Raw genomic sequence first — 27,969 nt, forward strand, 5'->3', positions numbered from 1 at the left:
GATATGTCAGCTTGTGTACTGTATTTTCTTAATGACTAAACGTTTTGGGACTATTATTGTATATTGGACAAGTTTGGATTGTCAACGGTTGGATGAATGCAAGCTGTGGTTAAATGGAAGTCCGAAGTTTTTATGTGAAAAAGACAAACTTACTTTTGATCAATCCAGGGTCATCAGTCTTGCCTTGCATTCGACTGTTCCACTGAATCACACACACGTATTCACTCACTATCAGTCACACATTAACAGTTGCACACAGTCAGGAAGAAATACGACACTGGTTCTACGCACGTTAGCGGCATGATCTTGGAAGACAAAGTGAGCTCGTACGGACACGCTTGAGGACTCTGCAGAAAGCCAGTGGCTCACACACTGTTACGTCTCAATATTGAGATGGAGGGTCGCTTCCTGAGCCCCTCTCCCCCTGCTTCAAAAAACATTATTATCACGATAAAGTGGTATAAAATACGGATTGACGGGCCAAGAAAAAGGTGAATTATTAACCCACGAGAAAAGTCTTTTTTTGGTTTCCGGAAAAATCTGTTCTCCATCCCTCATAAGGTTTTGAAAAGTTCATACAGAGGATAAATAAGTACAATCTAATAGATACATTTAAGGATCAACAATATGTGATCCTGTATGAGATGATACAAGAGTCAGCCTGCTAGACCAATGTTGTTTAAGCTAAAAATTGTAGATACTTTTTTTTTACCGCACAAAAAGCCTTTATACATGCAGGTATTAGTGCATAGGTTCCAGCTGAAAAAGAGTAGTATTGTGTTGTCCATTGTCCTTTGTCTTCCCAAACATCACCAGATGAATTTGGCATAGTTATACAAATCAAGAAAATGACTGTCCTTTAAATGGAGATATTTTTTCACACCCTCCTATAGTCCCTCGATTAACTTATCATTTAAATATATTTCTATCAATATAGTATGTGTATGTTTGTTTGAAGAAAAAAACTAAACAAACATAAAACAAATATTCTCAAGTTCCGGGTCACCCGGTAAAGTGTCTTTTAAATCACAGTAAATGTAGGATCTTGGTAAAATGAGATTTGGAACACAGTGAAGTCTGAAAACAGAAAGAAAATAATTCCACACACATAGAGATTGTTTGTGTGAGATTCAGTTCGGAGGAGCACAGGAGGGTGTGAGCAATTCTCACAAATTGGAAGGGAGTTTTGAGCGGACAGTTTGAGGTTCTAGATCTGATGAGTAAGCAGCAGAGCCCCTCTGTGGAGGCAAGGCCGGGGAGGTCCCAGGGGTCTTAGTCTGGTGGGGATGTCCCGGAGATAACTGGAGCGGAGGAGTCATGTGCCCTGGCACTGAGCTACGGGTTTTGGGCACAAGAGTGGGTGAGGAAAAGGGTGAGGGGTAATATCCAGTTTCAACAGAGGGAAGAGGAGAATGGTGACCTAAGGCCTGGGCCACCTCCTGGGGTAGAGAGGTTTGCGAGCAGGACAAAAGCTTTAAATCCTCTGAAAAGCGCCCCAGAGGAGAATCTCTCCCTGTCGTGTGTGGATGGCTGGGGAGCTGTGACGGGAGAGAAGACTGAGGGATGAACAGAGAACTGTGGGATCCTGTGGCGCTGGAGGGGTCGCTGTAGAGGAACGTTCTGCCTGATACTGGGCTTTGAATCGTAGGGCTAGGCACCACGGGGGTAAGGCAGGGGGAGGCGTTCCCTGAACCATACTGGGCCAAGGACGCCAGGGCAGACCTCTCCAAGGACATTTGGTGAGGCAGGAAGCCGGACTGGAGGCCGCCCGGGCTGAAATGGCTGAGGGAAGATGGGGAGCCCTCAGCAGGTCCTCTAACAGAAGATGGGGAGCTTAGTGGAGGGGTATGAAAGAGGCTTATGCCAGTGGTAGTCCGGCCTCCCCCAGCAAACTGCTGCAAAGGAGCCACTTGAGATGGCTTGGGAGGTGGCTGGATATGGAGGAGCTGGCCAGACAAAGGGCTAGGGGAGGAGACCGTAGATATAGGACTCTGACAACGGGAGGAATTAATGAGTCCAGTTGTAATCCCGCCAGAGTTCCCTGCTACAGGACAAGCAGTAGACCCTCCTATATGGGTCCCTCCTGTCCCGCATGCTACTCTGCCAATATTTCCTGGCAATATAACCCCTCCCCCTGTTCCACTCGAAACTCCTCCTATATGGCTAGTTGTTGATCCAACAGAAGCCCTTCCTAATGGTTGTCCAGGATTCACCACCATTGACTCGCTGGTAACCCCTCCGAGTGGTCCCCCTGAGGCCAATGTCCCAGATACAACTCCCACGGATCCGCCAGAAGACCTCTTTAAAGATCCACCTCTGGTTGTCACTACCAAAGATTCTCCAGAAGACCCTCCCATTGAAGATTTCCCAATTGTTCCTCTAGAAGTCCCTTTGATTGACCTCCTGGCTGTATCTATTTTCGGGCAACAGGTAATGCCCCCAATTGATACACCTGAAGCTGCCCCTACTAATTTGCCACACGTAGCACCCATGGGTCCTTCAGGTATCCCTGCCATTGATTCCCCTGAGATCTCTCCTACTATTCCACCGGTAGCTCCCCCAAACCCAAAGTGCCCCCCGGGAGTAACTTCTATCGTCCCAGTTGTGAAGTCCTCTCCAGCCCAAGTAGTGTCCCCTTCGACAAACCCTCCCACTGCCCCAACTGAAGACCAATCTGTAGCCCCACCGCAAGCCCCAGCTGCCCCTCCGCTTACCCCTGAACCCGTGCTTCCCGTTCTAGATCCTTGGCGGAAGAGGTGTGAGAGAGGTGGACTGCTGGAGCGGAAGGGCTGTTGATGCTGTGGTTGTGGATGTAGCTGGGCCATACTAGACGAGGGTGAACCGGACGAAGAGTACTGTCCAAATGGGAAAGCAGAGGCCCCCCCTCCACTGGACCCAACCCCATTAGGTCCAAGCTGGCCTCCACTACCTGAGGCCTGCTGACTAGAGCCATTTGCCCCTAAACCTGATGTCATGTGGTGGGCCCTAAAAGAAGCCAACAATGGCATGTCCGCACCAGGGTCCAGGTTAGAGGGTGTGCTAGGCGGAGAGTCCCCAGCAGAAGCATTCGTTGAGGATGGCGGAACAAACGTGTTGAACTTCCTAAACCGACTGGAAGGTTCTCTTAGGGACCCCAGAACCGAAACCGGAGGCCTGTAAAGAGTTGATGGGAGGTGGGGAAGGTGGGGAAGGTGGGGATGGTGTGTCAGGGCAAGGGCCACTGAGCTGGTGGCTGCTGCTGCCTGTAGGGGAGCCTGGATGAGTGGGGCCCAGATGACAGGGGTTGGAGAGGGGGGTTGCGCCGACGGGACGTTGGGCATGAAATGGGCGCAGGTGGCCATGTCCCTGTCGTGCTGCACTATCTGCTGGATGATCTCTTCCTCGTGGTAGTTAAGGACACCTGAGTCTTGTTGGACCTTGTGTTGCAGGATGGAGTTCTTCTTGCCTGTAAAATAGCACAAGCACACACACACACAGACAATTACAGAATCAATCAAACTGTATGCATCCAGCACTTTTCATGCAAAACGAAGGGAACACTGCTTCACAGAAAAACAAAATAAAGGACAATGCCACCTCCTCCCTCTACCCCCCCCCCCCTCAATCCACAGATAGAACAGCAAATTACTTTGAGAAATTAAAAACACTGTATACAAACAGAACTCAATAAACAGCAACTGAATAAAACAAGATTAAGTACAAGCATGGATATAGAACAATAAAACGGGAAGTAAGGAAACTCTATCCCAAAGAAACACAAGTATCCAGAGAGAGAGAAGCTCAGGACGCCTGACAGCCTAAGGTGTAGGGGGTGTATGTTTGACTAGCACTTACTGTGATTCCCTAGGTACCGGGGTGAACCATAAAGCAAACATTGTACAGCAAAGTGCAACTTCAGCATGGGATATTGTGAGAGCTGCACTGAGATAATGGGTTAGGGTCAAGCCAACTATCTATTTGCTATTATATATTTGTTCCTGTTATTTGCTTTTGATAGAAAATAGAAGCATCTTAAAATTCTAAATATTCTTAAATGATGTAAATACTTTTGGATATGTCTTCTCAAGAAATAGCAAAAAAGTAATAATACAATCCGAGATTCATTAAAATACTTTTTCATAATTTTCTTGTCACACTATTGTCCAATTTCTGCACTAATTCATGCCCTGTGTCGTCACGTAGTATGCCATAGCGTCTCTCTTTTTTTCCCCACGTGTGTGATTTTCTATTCTACATTCTACAGAGCATTGATGTGGTCTGAGAACCAAGAATTGCATTAGATTGCTTCAGTAATTGTTGTGCATATGACAATACAGGAACTTTGATCTTTGAAATGCCTGCTCCTTGTTCTTCGTGCACCTTTCACTTTTCCACCCTCGGAATGCATGTACTGTGAAATCCATTTGTGAGCAGCGCACAAGGTCAGAGAGACAAGTTGGGGTTGCGTCACTGTGACAGGCAAACTAACTGCTGACCCAACCCTTCCTGGAGAAACGTGTGCAACTCTGACAGCAAAGTCCATTAGTCATTGTTGAATGGCCGCACCAGCAGTGACAGGGTTAATTCACATGGCTGCCATTTTCAATTTGGCGATAACAAAAAAGGGCTGTGAAATCCAAAGATATTTCAAATGCAATTAGGCCCAGATCAATTTCTCCATTTTCTGTTATGACTGGTGGCAGATTAGTTGAGGGTGCCGCTGTGAGGTATTGTATCTACATTGGGCTTGACCCTGGCACCGCCGGACCCTTTTATTACCTGCACTACTCGAATCAGATTGTCCATCAAGACAGTAATTAATCTGTGGATCATTGCCGTGAGAGTGACTTTATTAGGGAAGAAGGGTTTTAAATGAGTATCGGGGCCTAGAAGAAAGGACGCACCCATAGGACTATCTCATAGAAACATCGCTATCAGCCCACCACATCTTTTCAAAGCAGCCATTTGCTCTACAAAGAGACCCCCTAAAGCAATTCCTCTATCTTCCTTTTTCTAAACATAGCGAGATGATAAAACAGAGCATGCAGCGATGGCTGAGTGATGATACTACACGCGTGCCTTTCATTGTGAATTTTTCATCTGCCGAGGCTGAGCCTGGGAACAGTGATGGAGACGGAGAGAATATCAATTGTATGTGTAAGAGAAGTCATGCAGGGGTGTAAAAAACACGATTTATCTGCGTGTTTATATGACGTTGGAAGTCATTGAAGATCAGTCTGAGTATTTTTTTTAAAGCCCTCAAGTTTTCTCAAATACCTTTTGCTCTGGTTTGAAATTGGTTTGGCATATTGACCTTGATAGTTTTCCCTATCAGCTCATGGTTGTGATCACTGGGTAAATCATACTATTTTACTACACATGGTTGCTAGGTGAGGATGCCTTTACAGCTCATATCTGACAACAACTTAAGCCCCTACTTATTTACACAGGATGGGTGTAACCTGGCGACCTCTAGACACGTGTAATGATAGCAGAGGCCGTGTATAATCTTAAACCTGTTTGAATCTGCTACGTGTGTCATTTCTAAAGGAACATTTCACCACACAAATGACCTATAATATTTCATCAAACACGGATGTGATAGTAATAGTCCCGTACAAATCGACATGTGTGCATTTAGGCGGGGTTGTATATCATTCTTCTCAAGGTTTTTGCTTCCTGTGCACCTTTTTATGCATCTTTTGAGAAGAATTGAGGGTGCCTTGGAGTGTTTTGACAGTAATGTGGGTGCAAGGTCATCTCACGTTACCCTACCTACACCATACCACTATCATACAATTTGCAGAAAGAGCAAGCTAAATCCATCAAAAGCCAAAACTCAATGAACGGTTAAGATGGATGACATTTATTGCAGCATGTGGTAAGGAAACCTGTTCAAAAGTTTAACAGGCACTAAAATAGCATACAGCTAAAATCTCCACTAGATAATGTCAGTAAATGAGCTAAATCACGGGCTTCACTTAGCCCTTTATTTCTAAATCACCTGGGGTCCCCACACCCCAGGTAATACTAGGCTGTTATTTTCCTGATGACAGTTGGTGGCCACAAAAGACAGTTTGGGGGCCATCTTGTTCACAGAACTAAAATGAATCCTCAAGGTTTCCCTGTGGAGGGCGCTCCGGTGGCGTAGTGGATAGAGCGTGTACCATATTGGCTCCGGCCTTCATTGCAGTGGTCGCGGGTTCAATTCCGACCCATGGACCTTTACTGCAGGTCATCCCCCCTCTCTCTCTCTCTCCCCATTTCAACTATGTACTGTCTAATAAAGCTTGAACATGCCAAAAAATTATCTTAAAAAAAAAAAGGTTTCCCTGTGGATTTTTTTTTTCCATTTTATTTTCTCTTACCGATGCGGTCGAGCCGGTCCAGGGCGACGGTCTCGAAGGCGCGTCTCATCATGGGATACTCCTCCAGCACCTCGTTGAAGTTATCCACAGACAGAGAGTACAGACGACAGTAAGTCTCCGCTCTGACGCTGGCTGTCCTTCTGCCCCGAGTCAGCAAACAAATCTCTGCAACAAAACACAGCAGAAGAGAGAGTTTAGCCGAAATATTTAAAACAGATATATACTATTCTTAGGCAACCCTGAAAAAGTCTCTTCAATTGCAGTCAAAAGAATCCAAACTGCTAACATGTCTTTGCTGAAGGCCATCAGAGTTTTCAGTGGAACAGTTCAAGATTTGAGAGGAGCTTCCTTAACCACCACACATCGCTTGAATATAGAAATATGCGCCTGGTTTTAACTGCCCATCTCATTTGTTAAAACAAAAACCAGCCTGCTTGTAAATAGAACATCTTGAATACAAAAAAGCAGAGGGCTAAAGACAATTGTGTTTTTAGATATCCTCAATTCCTCATACATACGTATGCCAATGGTAACACTACTGGGAGAGCACCCTGGATCTTCCCTATTACCCAGGACACTTTTCGTGATAATAACAGAGTAAAACATATTAAGCCCAGCCATATTTCTACTGAATCCAACACCCCAGTATTTTATTTTTACCACTTTCCACATGACCTAAAGTGTGGGATTTAGAGGCTTTTTGGGTTTTTCTCCAGCACCATACTGTGTGCTAAGTGACTACAACTTTTTCTGTAATCCATCAGTGTAGCACTTAATGCCATTTTTAGAGCTTAGGAGGTCGGCCAGCCTTCATTTTCCATCATGTCTGCTCAGGAAATAATGCTTCATTTAAACAGCTGCACTGTTGTAGAGCTCTGGCACATTGACAGTGGGTGCAAGATTGTCTGTATGGTATTTGGATGTCGACTGTGTATGTATGGCATCATGTATGCTATGCAAGCAGGATGTGTCTATGTGAGAGCCTCGATCTGCATAGGGTGTGTGTGTGTGTGTGTAATGTGAGTTTAGCGTACATACATGTAAGTGAATGTCCTATTGTATTATTCATGAGAGCAAGGCAGAACATTAGATTAAGATGTGATAAAAATACTGGCTACATACTGTATTGTATCCATAGGACTTTATATACTAAATGTATAGAAACATACACATAGATAGTATTGTACACATCTATAACTAAAACATGCCATATAGAGTGTATGTTTCTGGGTATTAATACAGACATGGGTGACTCTGACATACATATTTGTCAGAGTGCCATATTTTTGCACACATTCCCCGATGTCTTTTTTTCCTCCGGCTTTCATCTCATCTTCCGCTCTCCCTTTTCTATGTGTTTACTATCGCACTGCCTCTTTCTCAGAAACCCATTTCCAGCTAATCCACACAGGCACACACACACACACACACACACACACACACACACACACACACACACACACACGCTCTCAATTCTCCCACATAATACACTTTCCTACTTTTCTCCCCTTAGCCTAATTCACTCTTTTTTTTCCACAAGCTGGGATGCTGTGTGGAACAACAAGTTATAAAATGGCAGTTTGAAAGAGGAACATTTGGTCTAACTTAATGAATGAATTACGTGTTCTTGTATTGTCTTCAAACTAGTATACACTTGTAGTACCTTGACATGTTCAGCAGTCTGAAAATGTCAAGGTACTAAACGTTAACTCAAATCTAGAACCTTTAACTTAAGAAACGTTTGATGTCAAACCAGAAGTGTAGAAGTGTGTGTGGTTAATTTGAAGCAGCCCTGTGCTGTCTGTGCAAGATTTAATCAAGCAGCCACTTGCAATTTGTCAATGCACACCACTCACATTAAGATCTTCAATTTCTGTATACCATATGTGTATCAAGCTAGTGCATGAGGAGTAAATTACCTGGAAACGTTCGCACACACACACACACACACACACACACACACACACTCTGGAAGGGAAAGCCTCTCAGGTAATTATTCACAGCATGTTAGCTGTCGATGACACAGGTGCTGGTAAGCGGCAACATATATTTAATCTTCACTCTGCCTTTCTGGCATCACAGATTTGAAATATAAATACATTTTTGCATGTGAAATTTGATGTGTACAGTTATAATGTATACTGTTGGCGATAAAGTTGGAATACATTATTTGTTTTTACCTCTTCTCATTCAAACAGTGTGACAATGCTATTTTATTCTTGATAGATAAAGTGTATACTGCATCTCCTCAAAAGGGTACTGATCAGTCTCATCCAAACATATAACAGTGAAAACTAAACCACAATTAACCTTTTGTAAACTGTATATTCAGGCTTAAAAACGAAACTGGAGGTACTGAATAATGGGAAGGGTTTTGTTACAATGTTTCTACCTTAGTCAATTTAACAGGAAAAACATATTCAAAGGGGATTTAATGCATAGGAATGTCCAATATTACTTTTTCAAATGTCACTAATATTGAATATGGCCATTCCAACTTTATGGGCAAAGGTGTATAATGAGGGCTCCATGTGTATCGCAGTGCACAGTTAACTGATTCTGAGCATGAGCAGATAATATAATATTCTGTCAATGTTGATTCCAAAATTGCAGTGCGCTACTCGACAGCCAATAACACTCGCCCTAATGCATTGCTCCACCCACTTGGCAACGTACCAAAATATGCCCCGAGGCAAACGGGGGTAAAAGTCTTTAAATGTCACCTCTACACTGACACATAAATCACAAACTGTCAGTGTTATGGGTGTGAGCTAAACAAGGTGCTGATTCAGCTTGTAAATGCCAATTTGCGCTTTCCCTTTATTATTGTCTGGCAACTTATAAACAGTGTAATAAATTGGATATCTACCCACGTTACAGTGTTACTGTACATCTGAATGAGTGGACTTTAAACACATGTACAAGAGGGATTCTGAGCAACAGCCATTATACAGTATAACAGGACGTAACCTCAATGACACCGACTGAATGATATAAGGCAACAGATAAAGGGAGAATAGACAAGACAGTTATTTAGGTATAATGTTCTTCGTGTATAAAATACACAAGAAATACCTCATACTGTATGTAGTGTGTTACCGTTTGTGTGTGTGTGTGTGTGTGTGTTTGTGTGTGTTTGTGAAGAACCATGGGTAAATGCACGATGGCCAAGTGAGCAAGAAAGCTGCATAAGCGTGACATATCTAATATACCATGCACTTCTGTTCTTGTTTGCGTGTGTGTATGTGTTAACACTGTACGTGTGTGTGTAATGTGTGTGTGTGTGTGTCTGTAACTGTGTGTCTGTGTGTATGTAATGTAACTGTGTGTGTGTGTGTGTGTGTGTACTATCAGTATCTGCTAGCAGGTTTTAGCCCTGGCTGTAGCTGCAGTGCTGGGGGTCCATTTCCAGCAGCACTCCTCCACTAATCCCCTCTGGAGTGGAGCATCAGGGCGCTGTATTAAAGCCTCTTGTCCCGTGGCTCTGTGGATGAAGCCAATACTGGCCTCAGCTAACTGTCAAGTGAAGCCCAGACACTTAACGGTGCCATCTGAACTAAAAGTGTGTGTGTGTGTGTGTGTGTGTGTGTGTGTGTGTGTGTGTGTGTGTGTGTGTGTGTGTGTGTGTGTGTGTGTGTGTGTGTGTGTGGCAGGATTGGGTCTAGTGCTACTTCGTCCAAGTTAAACAGTAAGAGATAAGTGGACAACTTTTGAGTGCTGAGAGGCCACATTCTCTGTAGCTTAACACTGGCCTGAATATTAGGAACAGCAAAATTAGGAGCAAAGTTAAAGTTGGCGTCAAAATAAAGTTGTTTCTGTTTTTTGTAGAAATAAGGCCTTTGCACACCTGGGGCGCTTTTTTTCGTGCAATTAATTCGCCCATCAATAATAATTATCGAAACTGTATAGAGTCAATAGGCTTCCATATCAGCAACGTCATTTCGCTTTGCTTTGGCTTTTATTTTTCGATTTCGAGTTTGATTTTCGTGCCGTTTCTTTGCGACGTGTCCGGTGTGCAAAGGCCTATAGAAGAAACACTCAGTAACTGTTTCCATCCATCTGTCAATCAAATTATATGTCATTTTTCAAGAAGGGCCTCAACATTTTTCCTTTAAAAAAAAGCATTCTCTTAAACTTTACATTACAATTCATCGCCTAGTTCATTTGACTCTTTTTATTGATAGTATTATTTATTTACGCTATCCCTAGCACTTTGGGGCTCCATAGCAGCCCGCTCTGTAAGATAAACCATATGTTACATACACAGCACTGTACAACTCATATGTCATTCGCTGATGGTTTGTAGGTTGAGCACAATTTATTTATGAACGCTCTACTCCCACTGTTTACTCACAGATGCCTCCTATGTCTCACGTCACAATCTTCCCATTATATACCGTATATATGAAATCATAGAACAGGCTTGGTAGGGTTTAGCCAGTGTTTTTACTGTAAAGGAGAGTCTGTCTTTTCCTCAAAACTGATGCTGCGTCTACAATTATACATTTTAGCACGGTACTCACTACTGCATGCTATCTACGCACTTTTTATGGTCAGCTATAGTATGTAGAAAAGTAAAAAGAAAGAGTATGCGATTTGGAACAAAGGGTTATGTTTATTTGCAAGGTACATTTTCATTTGCACTTTAGAGACAATGCATTCATCTAACTTGAATGAAGGAAATCCAAATTTGATGTGGCTCAAGGGGAAAGAGGTAAGACTCGAACGTCATTGGCTGTGACCTTTGTTAAGAACACACACGACTGTTGGATGGGGCAGTCCACGTGTCCAGAGTGTGTGTGTGTGTGTGTGTGTGTGTGTGTGTGTGTGTGTGTGTGTGTGTGTATGTGTGTGTGTGTGTTGTGTGGGAGGGGAAAACCCAACAAGATAATTACATTACATGTCCTGAATACAATGTGTTCACAGTGTAACGACACTGTTGTACAGATGAAAAGGGGGGTTACAAATTTAATTTTATATAATTTTGAGACCAGATACCATAATGTTTAGGATTTGGCATTATGCTTGAATGGCACTGAGTTTGTCAAAAATGTTTCACATAAGTGTTTTCAGATCGATACAACCCCATGCTATGTGTGTGCGCATGTGCAAAAAGGTTGTTCTTGCAAAAAAGTACTGAGCATGAATCTCAGTAAATGGAAATGTTGGCCTTTTGAATGTGCTTTAAATAAGTCTGGGTGTGCATGTCTGTGCATGTGATTCTATGCGTGTTCATGCCTTCCCCTCTGCCCTACCAGTGTGCATGGATGTGAATTAATGAGTGTGAGAAGGGCTAGCTCTGCCTGTTATAAAGTATATGTGTCCTGCAGGTCTGGCTAAAAAGCTCACCTGTATATTCAGTGCTGCTGTCAGCTCCCATCTCCCTCCATAACGACGCCCCCAGCCCCCAAAGCGGACACTCTGTAACCTTTGAAATGTCCGCAGCGGTCTGCCTGATTGCCAGTGACACGCCACACTATGCTATCTCCCTCATAGCATTTGCATATAGCTGCGCAAACACCTTCCGTTTTTTCTAGCATGCATACAGTAGACAAGAAGGGGATATCCGTTGGTTTTTGAGCACTGTGGCTGATGATAGGGTCCCCATCACATCTCATCGTCAATTTTAGGTTTTAAAAGCCGAAAGTTACCCATTAATTAGCAATCTAAATAAAGAAATTATATTCACTACTGGTATTTCATTTGATTTATGTAAGCTAGTTAAGTTGTTGCTTCTGTAAATATTGCTTTGAGCTGTTATTCATCGATTCTGATAAAAAGCATCATATTTTATGGTTATTATTTTACCGTATTACATCCTTGTCATGTCCATAAACACCACACTTACTTGAATGTTTTTGTATAGCATGCATTCTGTGGCATAACATCATATCCCCTCTCCTGGATTGCACCTTTTTAGTGTTCGGATGTCACCTAACATATTGTGTCGTACACATCAAAACATTGGATCAAAACACAGCACGTTGTATAGTAAATCACCCTATCCTATCCTACCTGTCATTGTGTGTGAGACTGCTCTATAAATTACCATATAAAAACATCCCCCCGTTCTGTCAGTCAGTTAACTGCTGCAGTGCCTCTGTGCTGAGCTGACGCAGCCACAGATTGAGAGGTTCACGATGTTAACTGGGTTAAGGACCTGGTGGTTCACTGGGGGGGCCTTTGGCTGCTGCCAGGCCCGCTCAGTGACTCACTCAGTCAGGGTGGTCATTTGGCAGTTCGATATACTAGCTCCATAGCGCAGACAGTCTGGGCTAAGAGAGAGAAAGAGGGGAGAGATGGGAGGATAAATAGTTCTCTAACCCTTTAACCCTTACACAGGAAAGGCAAGTGTATTTCTAAAGCACATTTCAGACACAAGGCCATTCAAGGTGCTTTACAGAAGCAAGATTAAAATACAGCAAGTATAGAGCACACATTAAGAAAGCGAATGAAAAACATGAATAGAAATAGAACATATAAATAAAAGAAATAAAACATTTAAAACAGGACTTCACACAACTACAGTTTAGGAGACATGGAACGGCAGAGATAGTTCTAAACACAGGACTTCAAGAGTCAATTGTTCAAACCAGTCAGATACTGAGTTTAAGGATGGGGCCGAATTGGATTCAATCTGGACAGACACCACCGATCCATAAATGATCCAAATTCCATAGATTTTCTTATGCAATTATTTTAACTATGAAAGAAAAACCATAGAAAACATGATACATTACAAATAATTGAGTAATTCAAATGTTCTGCAAATACATATATGTACTGTCGGACCTCAAATAAAACCTTTTGATATTTCTCGAGTGATATTTGAGAGTTGCAGATCACTCTTCTTTCTGCTTATTTGGTTCTTTTTCACAACAGCTTGCTCGGAGTTGTTGTTGCTGCATAACAAAAGAAGCCCTATTTAATTCAGATTCAGATTAAGGAAGTCGTCGACAGCTTATGTTAGACGGCTTTTTCTTTTGTTGATATGTATTTCTTCACACATTCTTGCGCTTCAATTATAATGTTTTCTTCACACTTACAACATCTTGTGAAGGTGTTGAAGTTCTGATCTTAAATTAGAATTGCTGGGTTGTTTAACCCTTTATAACCTTACACATAATATCACCACCAACACACAAATGCATAATAATTATGATATCGGCAAAATTTAAAAAATATATATTGTTATTGTTATTTTACCTTCATTTTTTACCTACTAAGTGCACTATGTACAGCACTTTGGTCAGTACGAACTGTTATAAATGTGCTTTTATAAATACATTTGACTTACTTCCTTATCTGTATCTGCAAATATCCAAAAGTCGAGATATTGGACAGTGGATCTATGCATCTCTAACACAAAGCCAAAAAGATGACACAGTGTATTTCAAAGTGTGCGGTAAACTTCCTGCGCTCTTCCACCCACTCCAACTCTCTGATTCTGTCTCACTTCCCTTGTTCACCTCCACTCAAAGAGCCGCTACACACCAGCCACTCACTCACTCACACAGTCAGCGGCAGAGGGAGCCCCCTTAGAGGTGCAATCAAAGGCAGCTTTTGATAAGCACCTCACACTGGCATACAGCGCCGACACAGGGTCACTGAGCTCCACTCCAACCAAGAGAGAGAGAGAGAGAGAGAGAGAGAGAGAGAGAGAGAGAGTGTGTGTGTGTGTGTGTGTGCATGTGTGAGAGAGAGAGAGAGAAATAGAGTGAGAGAAAGAGAGAGAGAGAGCGCCGCAGTCTTTTTTCACAACACATCAATTACTGCCGGCAACAAAGAATGGACTATAACTACACAGTTACCCGCTCTGCCTGGGCACGGAGAGGGCAGCGGAGATGCTGTTCAGATAAGTGTTTCGATATGGAGCTATAAGTAGAGAAAGACGGAGGGTGGTGGTTGGGTGGAGGTTGGGAGGGTGGGGGGGGGTGCTTGTTGTCTTTCTAAGCCCACAGCAGTGTCCAGAGAGCGGGCTTGGCAGTGATCCACGCGTCCCTTGTTTTTAGCACTGCAGTCACATTACATCCCCCCCCCCACCCCTCCTCTGTATACGGTGCCCAGCCAGCGCTCCCATCCAAAACATGTCGTGTCCACTTTAGACTTTAGGCTCTGTGGCTGGAGCTAGTCCAACAGCTAACACACAGACTGCTGAGTGTATGATTGTGTAAATAACTCAGGTCGACTATGAAGGAGACAGTTGCGGTACTGTACGTGAGTTTGCCAAGATGTTGGTGAGCACATACGTACGCGTGCCATTTGGTGTAATGTCGTAATGTGAGTGTGCTCGACAAAAAAAAAAAAAAAAAATTAAAACTCTTCAAAGACTGGACGGCCACTTGCTCAAACAGAACAGTCCAAACTTAACATTACATTTGGTGCTGGTGTCCGTGTTATCCACATAATAATATTAATATAAAAAAGTACTCTTTGATTTTGACTTCATGCTTGCTGATTGTAGTGGCCAGTATTTCAATTTGTTTTATAACTTCTCCATTTACCAGGTCAAATCACATAACACTAATGGTAAATGGACTTGACTTATATAGCGCTTTCTAGCCGATTTTCTCAGCCCCAAAGCGCTTTACATATCTTACCACATTCACCCATTCATACACACACTCATACACCGATGGCGCTCTCTGAACCATCGGGAGCAATTTGGGGTTCAGTGTCTTGCTCAGGGACACTTCGACATGTGGCGGGGAGACGGGGGATCGAACCTCCAACCCTGCACTCCAGAGGCGATCTCCCTACCGACTTCGCCACTGCCGCCACAATCTCTAAGGTAAATGTGAGGTTGAAAAACTGTGGATCCCCTGTACCACATTTTCCACTCATTGTCCAACCCATCTCTACTCGCTACAAACTAATCTTCATCTCTCATTATCTTTTCGATTACCTTTAATATTACATTTGAAATAATTAAAATAATAAAATCTACATCACTCAAATGGAAATTAAGACTATATTCAAAATGAAATAGATTTAAAAAAAAACACAAAATATGGCTGTAACACTGATAGTGACACAGCCAGACTGAGATCCACATATCCTCCCTGTGCTGATCCTGCACCAATTAATTTCATGAATGACTAACTCGTGTTTGGTAACCAACTCCCAGTGGCTCCAGGCTTACATCCCTAGCCCCCACCCTTACCCCCCCCCCCAGAGGAGTGGCACTGCACTGCCAGGAATAGTCACACGATAATGGAGTCAAAAGCCTTGTGCCTATAATGCGCAAAAAAACAGGGGGAAAAATCATTACAGATCCAAGGCTTAAGATTAAAAGCAAGCGAACCAGTTTCTGTTCCAAAACCAGTGCATTTGCATTTTGTGTGGTCAACACTATACTTGTGTTTACTCAAAGGCAAATGTAGATGCATTCTCTCAAGGGATATTGTCATTAAGAGTATATTAAAGGTGGAGTCACCTGACCATACTGTGTGCACTGAAAAAAAGAAATGTTAGGCTCTGTAAATGGGCCATTTACAGGGCCTGGGCTGTGTATCATCAACATAAATGTTTTCCAGCCCACACATAGTACAGACAGGTCGTGATTGTGAGGAGATACTCACTGATTTTGACGAAAAAGTGATTTTGACAACATTCGTTTTTTGGGAATCACTGACTCCACCTTTAAGTTCTGCATCTTTGAGTGGCACGGTGTCCAAGCAGTAACACAAAGTGTGCAATTACTGCGACACACACGTGATAGAAGCAAGTCTATAAACTCACTGAACCCCCTCTGTCTTTCTGAGGAGAGGGACCGAAGGAGGGAACATTTTTTTTGGACAACATTTTAGACAACATGCCCCGAGAGAGATAGCTGGGGCCATGTTGTTCTAAAATGCTGATTAGTTTTGGCATGCGTCGAGATAGATTGCCTGCCATCTTTCCATTATTTTCCTCTGGAACCCCCCCGGAGAGAGAGAGGCCACGGAAATGGACTTGAGCAGGCACGGCGTAATTAAACTTTCCACAGGCAGGTCATGTGCAGTTAAACGCTTTGCCACCATTTCTCATTACTTAACAGTGTAGTCTAAATGATACGCTGTCACTCCCGCAAATTAATCGGTATTTGGTGAGGGCAGTATGGGGCGGCATTGTCTCTTTCCTACATGTGTCATAAGCTGTGTGGGAGCATGAGAGGGCCGCCCGCCGCATTATCCGACCCTGATTAAGAACATAACATGAGTTTTTAAGTCCATAAAATAACTCTGGGTTAGTCTGAGGCATTCAAATAGTATGTAATTTCAAAGCTTTCTCAACCCGTCTGACCTTTCAATGCATATTTTCTTTCTAATTTGTGCCGAAGGAAGCGCTGTTTTTTTTCTTAATTTATAGTTTGCCCTACATTTAAGAGACGTCTCATGATGTGAACTAAGGGGAAGAAGTACTGCATAAACCATGAAGCTGAATTTTAAGTGAGGGGACAAGCACTGCAAAAACATACTTATTCATGCTCAAAGGGTGCTAATATCGGAGCCAGAATAGCACAAATAAATATTCAAACTCAGGCCAACCTCCTAAGGTGCTTAAGGACATAATTATTCATATCAAAACAGAGCAGATTTAACCTCCAAAGAATAATGTGCACATATATGACATTTGAATTTGTAATTCTTGTCCAGTACCAACTCCTTCTATTATGTTTTATTTTCTAAAAATAAAATAAAATAAAATAAAATAAAATAAAATAAAATAAAATAAAATAAAATAAAATAAAATAAAATAAAATAAAATAAAATAAAATAAAACAAAATAAAATAAAACAAAACAAAAAGTCTTACCTCCAAAGTAGGAGCCGTCTGAAAGCTTGGTCTCCTTGCTGCCTTTAGTCAATACGCTGACGACGCCATGTTGTATGAAGAACATCTTCTTGCCGATGGTTCCCTCCCGGATGATGTAATCCCCGGGTTGGAACACCTCAAACCTCAGATAGGTCAGCATGGAGGTCACAAAGTTGGGGTCGGCGTTTGCAAACAGAGGCATGGACGCCACCAGCTTTCGACAGTTGAAGTTTATGATCTCCTGTGTGACCATGTAGAAAGAGCCGTTAGCAAGAAAAAGACAAAAATAACTGTGTACTTTATAAAGTGCATTGACCTGTCACAATTTCAGACATGTTGGAGTTACAACAGGCAAAATGTCATGTTCACTGAGCTACTCTCAGTGTTACTCTTGTTTGGCCTCAAGAGTGTAATCTGAGGGGAAATGTCAAACAATACAGGGAAAGGGCTGGCTGAATCAGTGACTCCTGAAATCACATCACTATCACTTGAAAAAAAATGTATAGACTTGTTTTTCTGTGATGGCATCTTGTTATTGTCTTTCCTATTGTCTTCTTGCCCGACCAACTATTAATTTTTATTTTGTATGTTTGTCTATAGCTGCTCCATCTTCCATTGTCTCACTATTGCAATGATGTGTATAAATACAGTAGGTATGAGTTTTGATTTGATGTGCATATTTGTGTATTTTAATTAGTATATTCTCTGGTTTCCGGTGTCACTTTGTAAACTATAGTTTTTTTTAAAGCTTTTTTTTTAAGATATTTTTTTTATCATTTTTTCTTTATTAGACAGATTTGGAGGGACATAGTTAAAATGGGACAAAGATGGCCCGAGCCTCTAGGGCAGGGGTGTCCAAACTACGGCCCGCGGGCCAACTGCGGCCCGCGGCCCGCTTTTTATTGGCCCGCGGCCGATTTTAAGAATATAATGTAATATGGCCCTTTAAAAAAAAAAAAAAAAAAAATTTTTTTTTTTTTTTTTTTTGCATTTCTTAGTTAACCCACTAGTGCAGGGGTGTCAAACACTGATTGATTGGCCTGTGGCACATTTTAAAAATATAATGTAATATGGCGCTTTTAATTTTTAAATAATTTAAATGCACTCATTATATTACAGAGAAATATGTCCCATAAAAGAAAAAGAGCCCATCCCAGAGGACCCTGCATAATATTTTATTTTAAATTAATATTATTATGGAAAATCTATGTCCTTCTCCAATAGCTTCTAATTCATCTGACACAGTGTCTCCATTTTTTTTTCATACAAAATTAATACTTAAAACTTAATTTCCCTCTCAAAGTGCACCAGATTCATGCATTTCACTTTAAAAACGTAAAAAAAATCTCCCGGGGGGGCATACCCCCGGACCCCCCTAGGAGGGTCGAGACCTCGGCTGGATACTATTTTCACCCTGCTGGATATTGGACGCAAAGGCAGAAAACACTGGATGTATCATTGGCATATAAGCAAGAGGGGAAATGTGTCTGTTTAATGTGCAAGGAAAGTGTTACCGTGAAGAAGGATTACAATTTACGAAGACACTATGAAACTAAACATCAGAGCAGCTACATGTCCTGATAAATGTGTTATTTTTGCAAAGTGGCCCGGCCCTTCGTAGATTTTTCTGTATGTGGCCCTCAGTGAAAAAAGTTTGGACACCCCTGCTCTAGGGGGACGCTCTAACCACTGTGCCACGAGCGACCCCATAATGTACAAGCTTTTAATGTCAGCACAGCCATGATGCAGACCCCAGACGGTGCCTCTTAACCCACCTCTCTGAGCGGCTCGTTCAGCTCCCCCAGGATGCTCTCCTCGTCAAACATCTTGCCCTGGTAGCGGTGCTCGTAGTAGTCGTGGATCCTCTGCCTCATGTCGGCCGGCAGCTTGTGGAAGGACATGTACTGCTCCACCTGTTTGTACTGTGGGGACACAGAGACACACAAAGACAGGCCGGTTACTCAAAAGGCCACAGCGCTGTAGTTAAGAGAAACACAGTCACAGGGAACAGCTGGCACAGATGTCAGAATCACAAGGAAATATATACGGAGATGTACCGGCTATTGTTTAAGTCGGAGCAGGATAGCACTTTTGAAGCCAGTCTGTCTGTCTCAAAAGACAAAATGCAATGTGACATGATGTAGTGACACCATATGTAGTGCAAGCAAATTAAATGTGTTTTTAATATAGCAGCCCTTCACTTAAAGGAGTCAGCGTGAGCATGAGAACACTTGTTGACAAATTAGCCTTTATTTAAAATTAATGAATATCTCCTCATGGTATGCTACATGTCCATAATGTGTGTACACTCAATTATATCCAGTGATAGCACACAGCCTAGGCTCTGTAAAGTATATTCACTGATTTTCACAAAAAAAATTATTGCACCAGAAACGCTGACTCCGCTTTTAAGAAATCTGATAACTGAAAGGTATGAGGAGTGTTTAGTCGTCATGTTGCTGAAAAATCACTTGATTTCGCAAAGGATTCACCATTGTGGCTAATCTGGATCTGAATATGCCTCTGACAGATTCCCACAGTAAAATAAAGATGTCACTTTAATATCCAGTTGGAGATTTGTCTGTTCCATTTTTTAAGGCGCTCAAATCGTTTTCATCCACATTTACATAAATAATACATAAGTCACATAACAGGGACTGTGGCGTCTCGAAATGTGTGTTTGTGTGTTTTTGGAGGCTGTGATTAGGAATTTAAATCCTTCATGAGATTAAGAGAGGGAAAACAGTGGGAGAAAACAAGGCAACCACAGTTGAAAGAAAATGAAAAGTTACCGTAGGATAGGCACTATAGACAATGTATTGCATGTCTGTATGTGGATGCATTTACATGAGTGTGTGTGTGTGTGTGTGTGTGTGTGTGTGTGTGTGTGTGTGTGTGTGTGTGTAACGGGTTATATGTTTGAGTGTGTTGGTGGATGTGAGGTTTTACTTCAGAAATTACAACAACATAATACTTAAAACCACGAGACACACATTCAGTACATTATAACTTGAAAAAATCTGTATGACACCCGTGCTTTACTCACATTATGACCTTTTGATCATTCCTATTATGCTCTATATGTACAGTAATCGAAATGGAAGTAGGGATAAATAAGTATGTGTGAAATTTCACGTCCACCAAAACACTTAGCGGTGGGTTTACTATATGTTACAGTAAAGTGCATCACAAGAAGTAACAAATTGTGTTGAATGGCCTTTCATTTGATTGTACAGCAGAAGGAAGCAGAGATGCAGATCAAAGCACATGTACTGAGAGCTTCTTCTTAGGGGATGATAACAGAATCCTTGACACACACACACACACACACACACACACACACACACACACACACACACACACACACACACACACACACACACACACACACACACACACACACACACACACACACACACAGCATCACAGAAATCCTTGACCCTGAGTGAAAGCAAATTAGCCATTCATAGAGCGACGCCAGAGCAGCTCTTTGATTTCATTTCTACGCCACAACCAAACAACCTTACCACTCAATGACACGGCTGACCTCAGATGTCTCCTGCTTTGTTATCCCCTATCAGATAGGAGGTAACAAAGCACTAATCTTGGAAGGAGATCATCAAAAGATGGGCCAATCTTTTTGGAAATGTACCACAGTAAATAAGGACAGCTGTCTCATGCAAGTCAGAGTGTTTTTGTTTGTTTGTTTGTGTGGCTGTGTGTGGGGTGTGTGTGTGTGTGTGGGGGGTGTGTATGTGTGTGTGTGTGTGTGTGTGTGTGTGTGTGTGTGTGTGTGTGTGAAATGTGTGAGAAAGAGAATTAAGTGAGCAGAAAAACTAAACCTCTTTTGTTCTATACCTTGGTTTCAAATTGAAATTGCTATTTGAAACAATGTCATTAGTATATAGCAAAAGCTGTAATTTAGGTTCTAATCGACATGTATATACTCCATACTGTCTACTTAACGATCGATTGTGTGTGCGTGGTTCGTCGGTCCGTTTACACTGAGGTATAAAGAAGCAATAAAGGATTTAAAATGCATTGTGGGGCGGTTGATTAGGAAAAGCAACCAATCGATCCCAGATATTCCCAGAATGACGTACTCAGCCAGGCATTTCTCGCCTACATAAACTCGCATATACAACCACAACATACTCAAATTGATGTCAAAATGAGTATGAGTAGGACGTTAGTAGGGCTTTTCGAACACAGCCATAGATCCCAAACCTTCTTTAAGCCCCCTCCTCTATCTCCCTCTACAATGCTCCATTCTGCAATGCACCCTTTTCCTTTCTCCTCTTTTCTATATTTAGACGTTCAGTGTTTGACCAGAGCCTTCCCAGTCCCTCCCAGACAAGAGAAAACAGAGTCTGGAGTCTGTCTGTGCATATTGATGACTGGTAAGCTACACACTGTTGCACGTCATAGCTTGTAATCATGATATTTGATACATTGTTAGCTGCACACAGACATTCATAAACACTACAATGTATACACTGATCTGCAAGTGCAAGGGTACATTGAATATGCAATACGTTTTCTGTTTCCCTTTTAACCTGTTATTTTTTAACAATTTGTCTGGCTGTCCTTGCTCTTTTTTTTCTTACCTCTTGAATTACATTTCTAATGTCTAACCTTGATGTATTGTATGCCGATGTAAAGCACTTTGAATGGCCTTATGTCTGAATGGTGCTATACAAATAAACTTGCCTTGCCTTACAACAAGAATTTCTTCAGATAGGGCGGATGAGTTGAACTAAAATTGTAGTATACCCTCCACATATATAATTATTACCTGAAATACTTAAAATATCAGTCCATCCACCTCTTACAAAAGTCAAGTGTAGTATTTGACAGTTTTGTACGTACCCGTGCAGTTTAAAGTGACCTGGAGAATTAAGCTATTGCACAAGCCAGAATAAGATGTGGAAAAGAAGCTTTTAAGATCTCCTGTGTGTCTGTGGGGAGCCGGATGAGCCCTGCCATGGGGTGAACGGTTGGAGTCTTTATCCTCACAATCCCCTTCGGCATTAAATTGAGCATTTACTGATCTGATGATGAAATGAAAATCCTCGAACAGAGTCAGAGGAACTTTAAACTTTCCTTTTTTTTAAGACACGGAAAGCTCTGGAAAACAATGGCAGCGACTAGAGTGCAGTATCGTTTGGCTGTGTGTGTGTGTGTGTGTGTGTATGTGTGTATGTGTGTGTGCGTGTGTGTGTGTGATGCCTGGCTAAAGATGACAGGTGTAACCCACATTATGCATCTTGTCTAATGTCTTTACGTCTCTCCGCATTAGACTTGGCACAGCATGGCACTCGCTTCCAAAGGCATGGATTTATAAATCTCTTTAAAGATGTCTTCCTGAACCTTTCTTGACATTACATTAAATAAAATGAAAAAAAAGAAAAAGTCAGCGTGTAAACAACCATTTATCATCCGCTTTGGAGCATTTTACAACTTGATTCTCGCAGCATGAAGTCAGGGCTTCAGTCGAGAGCAATCCCAATGTAATGTCCTATTGCTTTTGTTTATTAGAATGAATACAAGTGTACTTCATACTTCATACAGTATCTCAATGTCTGACTAATATTTTGTATTTACTTAAAAGTGGAGTCAGCTATTCTGTTGAACACTTGTTGTCAAAATCCACTTTTGTCAACATATCAGTGAATATCTCCTCACGATCCAAACCTGTGCGCGCACTGAAAGCAATCCAGTCTTAAACATCCTAGGCTCTGTAAACTGGTATTTAACGAAAAGGGCCCCACCGTAGCAAGCGACATACCATTTTACAGAGCTAGACTGTATAACTGTGTATTAACACCAGACTTTGTTTCAGCGCTCAGCACACACAGTACAGATAGCGAGCGGATCGTGAGGAGATATTTCACTGATTTTGACAAAAAAGGGATTTTTAAATAAAGAAATTCTCCAGAATCATTGACTACACCTTTAATTCTGCTTATTTTCATAGGAGGAGCACCCATGGATGTAAACACACTGACCATGGGGTGTGTGTGTGTGTGTGTGTGTGTGGCAGTTCTCCTAACACTGTGGTGGGCTGATAACACCCCCTGTGATGAGGAATTATCTTACTGCCGCACCAGTAAGATCCCTGCTCTCCCGCTGTACTCGGATAAATCAAATCATAGTCAGGATTAATGAGGTAATCACTCCATCATCATCATCAGCCTCCCTCACTGTAATCTGTAAAGCAGTGGGTGGCTGTTAGCAACCTAAAGAGCAGCTGATTAGAACCATAGGATATACAGTATCTCACAAAAGTGAGTACATCCCTCACATTTCTTCAAATATTTCATTATATCTTTTCATGGGACAACACTAAAGAAATGCCACTTTGATACAATGTAAAGTAGTCAGTGTACAACTTGTATAACAGTGTAAATTTACTGTCCCCTCAAAATAACTCAACACACAGCCAATAATGTCTGAAGTGCTGGCAACAAAAGTGAGTACACCCCTAATATAAGTGAAAATGTTCAAATTTGGCCCAAAGTGTCAATATTTTGTTAAATGTTGAGTAGACCCGGATCTTGTCCAGTACATTTCACTGTATTGTTGACCCTGGGTGACCTCACTGTAACTTACTGTAATTTACTGTAAATTAAATACAATTGAGTATAGAGTGTTTTTAACCCATTCATTTAGAGCCTAATCAGGATTAATGAGGTAATCACTCCATCATCATCATCATCATCATCATCAGCCTCCCTCACTGTCATCTGTAGAGCAGTGGGTGGCTGTTAGAAACCTAAAGAGAAGCTGATTACAACCATAGGATATACAGTACATTGGACGAAACAATTAAAACCACTCCACCTTGTAAAATCTCTATCAAGCTTAAATATCCAAATGACTCGCAACTGATAGTCAGTATTTAGTCAAACAATGTCTCAACTAGTGCTACATGATCAATCATCTATGACTAACAATAATGTATGACATCTGGTTAATGCTCGCCTTTCCATATGGGAAACACAATTGTCACTAATGAAAACAAACATCAACTTTTTATATCTACATACTTAAACCTGCAGTGTGTAGAATTTTGGGTTTTATTTCCTAGCAGATCTTGTAGAAAGTAATTATAATATCCATAAGTACGTTTAATTTAGTGCATAATAGCTGAATTTTTTTTATTTTATTTTTTTTCCCCCCTTAGAAAGGGTCTCATATATGTCCATATTTCTGCATATTTTGGACCAAGGCCTAGTGCCGCCATCTTGAAAGTGTCATAGTTGGAATGTCATCAGGAGCATTGTTTAAAATTTTGAATTGTTCTTGTCCTTGAAGGCCACTGTAGCTTCTGTTATTATTCGAAAGGGTTGGGGTTACCCAGGGAGCGTTGCATTCTAGAACTTTGTAGAACTTTCTTGATGATGTCATATTACACACTGCACCTTTAAGTAAATACAAAGGTAGAACTAATGGTCTAAAGGTTTTGCAACAAATGTTTTTGTTTTATAGTTAAATGTTGAGTAGACCCGGTTCTTGTCCCGTACGTTTCACTGTATTATTGACCCTGTGTGACCTCACTCTAACTCACTGTAACCTAAAGTCCTTTAAATACAATACAGTATTTTTTATTGTACCGCCTTGGCAATATCACAGTAGTTTCCTACTTTGCCTTAAGCGATACAGAACAGTTTTTAATGCTGCTATTTCATTTCACAAATCCTCTCCCTCTCTTTCTCAGTCCTCACATTTCCCCATTCTTGTATTCTTCTCTTCTGTCCCTCTAGTCTTCTATGATTATTTTATTTTTTTTCCAAATCCGTTCTCTCTCATGCATCATGCAAAATCTTTACCACATAAAATATGAATAATGCAGCTCCCAGAAGAGATGTCAGCCACTTAATTATACTTTCTAAACATTTATTATTTTTCTCCACTTTTCTCTCTCTGTCTCCTTCCACCAAAGCCTCACTTTGCATGGTCAAAAGGGATCGGTCATATAATAAGTCTATTTTTACTAGTCTTAAATATTTGCATCAATACATATAAGTATGAAAAATGGCCAACCTATATATTAGAACATTCAATACCTGCTTTGTGTGGGATTTATGTATTGAAGGACAAATCAGTCTTCCGTAAAATTATCCTAACACCACTGAATTCAGGACTGGCAGTAGCCCCACACATGTGCATCCGTTTATAGGCTATGCTATAGTAATTATCATGCTATACGGTGAGACAGATGCTCCCATAAAATGTCTGCTACTACATTTCTTATATATATCTAATTATTGCACTATAGCTAACTGGATAAGTCCTGCTAACTGTGGAAGCGGCAATTTCATGCTCTAGTTGTGTGAAACCGCATCCAGTTTCAGAAGCAGCTCTCTTGGGACGAAAAACGTCAGTCAGTCGTGTCCACACCTGAATGTATCAGTAATTATAGGTTTTGATTTCCATGACATTTTATACAGATGTTCATGGTGTGTAGAGGGAAAAGCCTCATAACGTTGGGGATACCCTGACACTTACTAGCATTTTCATCATGTAAAATATGAATCTTTCCTATTAATACACTTTATTATGTATTTAGTTCTATTTAGCAAACGTTAACATGATAACAAGCTGAAACTTGGTAGAAAACAAACAAACGTGGTAACAAGTATACCTGCTAAAGATAAAAATGTTAGCATTAAGCTAAATAAAAAAAACAATATTAGGATGTTTTGGTATGGAATAAATGCACTATACATTCTTCCGAGGAGCATTAAAATACAGAAACACAAGAAAGGAAATGCATGTGAATTGCATTGACCCTTCAAGCTCCCTGATTCCATATTAAAATGTTATACTCCTTGTAATCCTCAAAGTCTTAAAACCCATATCTTCAAACTGGCATACTATGTGTCATGTTTTAATAGTTCAATAGTTCTTGTATAAGTCTGCTGTTTATTGCTTTGTACTTATTTTATTTTATTTTATTTTTTGGCATTTTCAAGCTTTTTTAGATAGTACAGAGTTGATATGGGGAGAGAGTGGGGGATGACCTGCAGTGAAGGTCCACGTGTCGGATTTGAACCCGCAACCACTGCAACGAAGGCCGGAGCCAATATGGTATGCGCTCTATCCACCACGCCACCTGAGCACCCCTATTGTTTTTACTTATGCTTGGTCTCGCTTATTACTTGTACATGTAAGGTGTCATGAAAGGCCCCTATGAATAAAATTATTATTATTATTACTAATCTTGACATGAATACTGGAAATGCTGCAAAAGGCTAAACATAACATTGTGTGGAGGTTGTTTGAGTTGTAAACTCAAAGGGGCGGGTAGCATGTACTTTGGGGAGTATCTGTGGGGCATGTCTACAGCAGTGGGAATGTGTGTGTGTGTGTGTGTGTGTGTGTGTGTGTGTGTGTGTGTGTGTGTGTGTGTGTGTGTGTGTCAGACAGAAAGTGAATGTGAAAAGGGGTTTAGGTTAATGCCATCAGTCAGGTCTGGACTAATGAGAACGTCTCTTACTGTAAGGCATGAATCAGACTTAAGCTCCTCAACTTGTTGACAGCTATACCCCGCGGTTGGAAAAATGACTTAACCTCTATAATACGCCCAAGAATGACTGCTATTGTTGCATGAGACTAATGTCTTTATCATACTAGGCTTGCAGAATCAGTGATTTCTTTTAAATAATTTCTTAGGGAACATTTTCATAAACTTTCTTTTATGTGATTCCGTCTTTCTGTTGTCTTTCTCATGGCATTGTTGCCTTATCACCTTTTGACTTAAAGACCTCCTTCACCGGAATGTATGGAACTCTGAGATCCTATGTAGTATAAATGTACAAACATTTTAGAAATCGGTTCATCCTAGCCTGAGAAAAGGCAGGAAGAGTGTTTAATGGTCTCACTGTCTAACAATTTTAACTACTGTAGTGTGACATCACACTAGTAAAAATGAAGGGTTAAGATTAACAGGACAGCTGGGCCAAGGGAATACTGAGGAAAGACTGAGGGAAGAAAAACCTCATTCATTATATTATAATAGCGATTTTATAATGATAGAACGCCAGTTCTGTATGGGGGAAGAATTCCTTTAATAGAGTTATTATGTCTTTTTCATACTTTGCTTTCTAAATCTATCAACAAAGGGAGTGTACATCAAAATACATGTTCTAATAGTTTGCTGACAGCATTAATCCAGCTCACACTCTCTTGGGAAGAAAGTCATGACTCTGTAAATGCAAATAAAGTCCTCCTCTGGTGACTGTTTACATGTGTTTTCAAAGGTTTTGATTGGTCCATTTTAAGTGTGGGAACAAAAGATCTCTAGAGCCTCTTCACCCTCTTATTAAGTATCCTCAAAAGAGCCCATGTTTAATTGCCAAGTGTTAATTAAGACACTTGGAGGAGAGGGGGCCCCGTAGCCATTTCCTCCTCAAGCCCTTAGGGACCGGCATGCCTCAACATGCAACTTAAATACAAAACCCTCCTGTGTATCCCTGAGTTTAGACCCTAACTACCAACAACAAACAGAAAATCACTTATTTATCCAACGCTGTAGGTGTATAGGGTAAACATGTTGTACTTATAGATATATCATCATGAAACGTTGCCAGTTCATTACTTACATTTAAAAAAATGCAGAAATGTTTGAATAAATGTGAAAATTTGGCAATATGACTAACTAATTATGTGTACATTTGCATATTTTTAAAACGTTTAGGATACAGCCTTTTTTTCATTTTATGTATCCCAAAAATATACACAGGCCATAAACATGATGTTTTTAAGAACAAAATGTATCATAAATTAGACAATTAACAACGATGAACATTTCCTTCTGCAAT

The 27,969-nt window shown here is 41.2% G+C and overlaps 1 protein-coding gene across 1 annotated transcript in view; it reads right to left on the minus strand.

Moving 5' to 3' along the window:
- Nucleotides 1-1,166: 1,166 nt before the first annotated feature.
- LOC307265978 (potassium/sodium hyperpolarization-activated cyclic nucleotide-gated channel 4-like) overlaps nt 1,167-27,969 on the minus strand; it is a gene marked incomplete at both ends in the record, with an annotated part of 86,151 nt that continues 59,348 nt past the window's right edge. Inside the window, 4 exons of the mRNA XM_080047839.1 lie at nt 1,167-3,445; nt 6,348-6,512; nt 17,144-17,384; nt 18,919-19,065. Coding sequence (XP_079903965.1) covers nt 1,167-3,445; nt 6,348-6,512; nt 17,144-17,384; nt 18,919-19,065 — 2,832 coding nt within the window. The remainder of the gene's footprint in view (nt 3,446-6,347; nt 6,513-17,143; nt 17,385-18,918; nt 19,066-27,969) is intronic.

The sequence above is a fragment of the Ammodytes marinus genome (assembly GCF_949987685.1).
Source record: "Ammodytes marinus genome assembly, chromosome: 1".
NCBI lineage: Eukaryota > Metazoa > Chordata > Actinopteri > Uranoscopiformes > Ammodytidae > Ammodytes > Ammodytes marinus.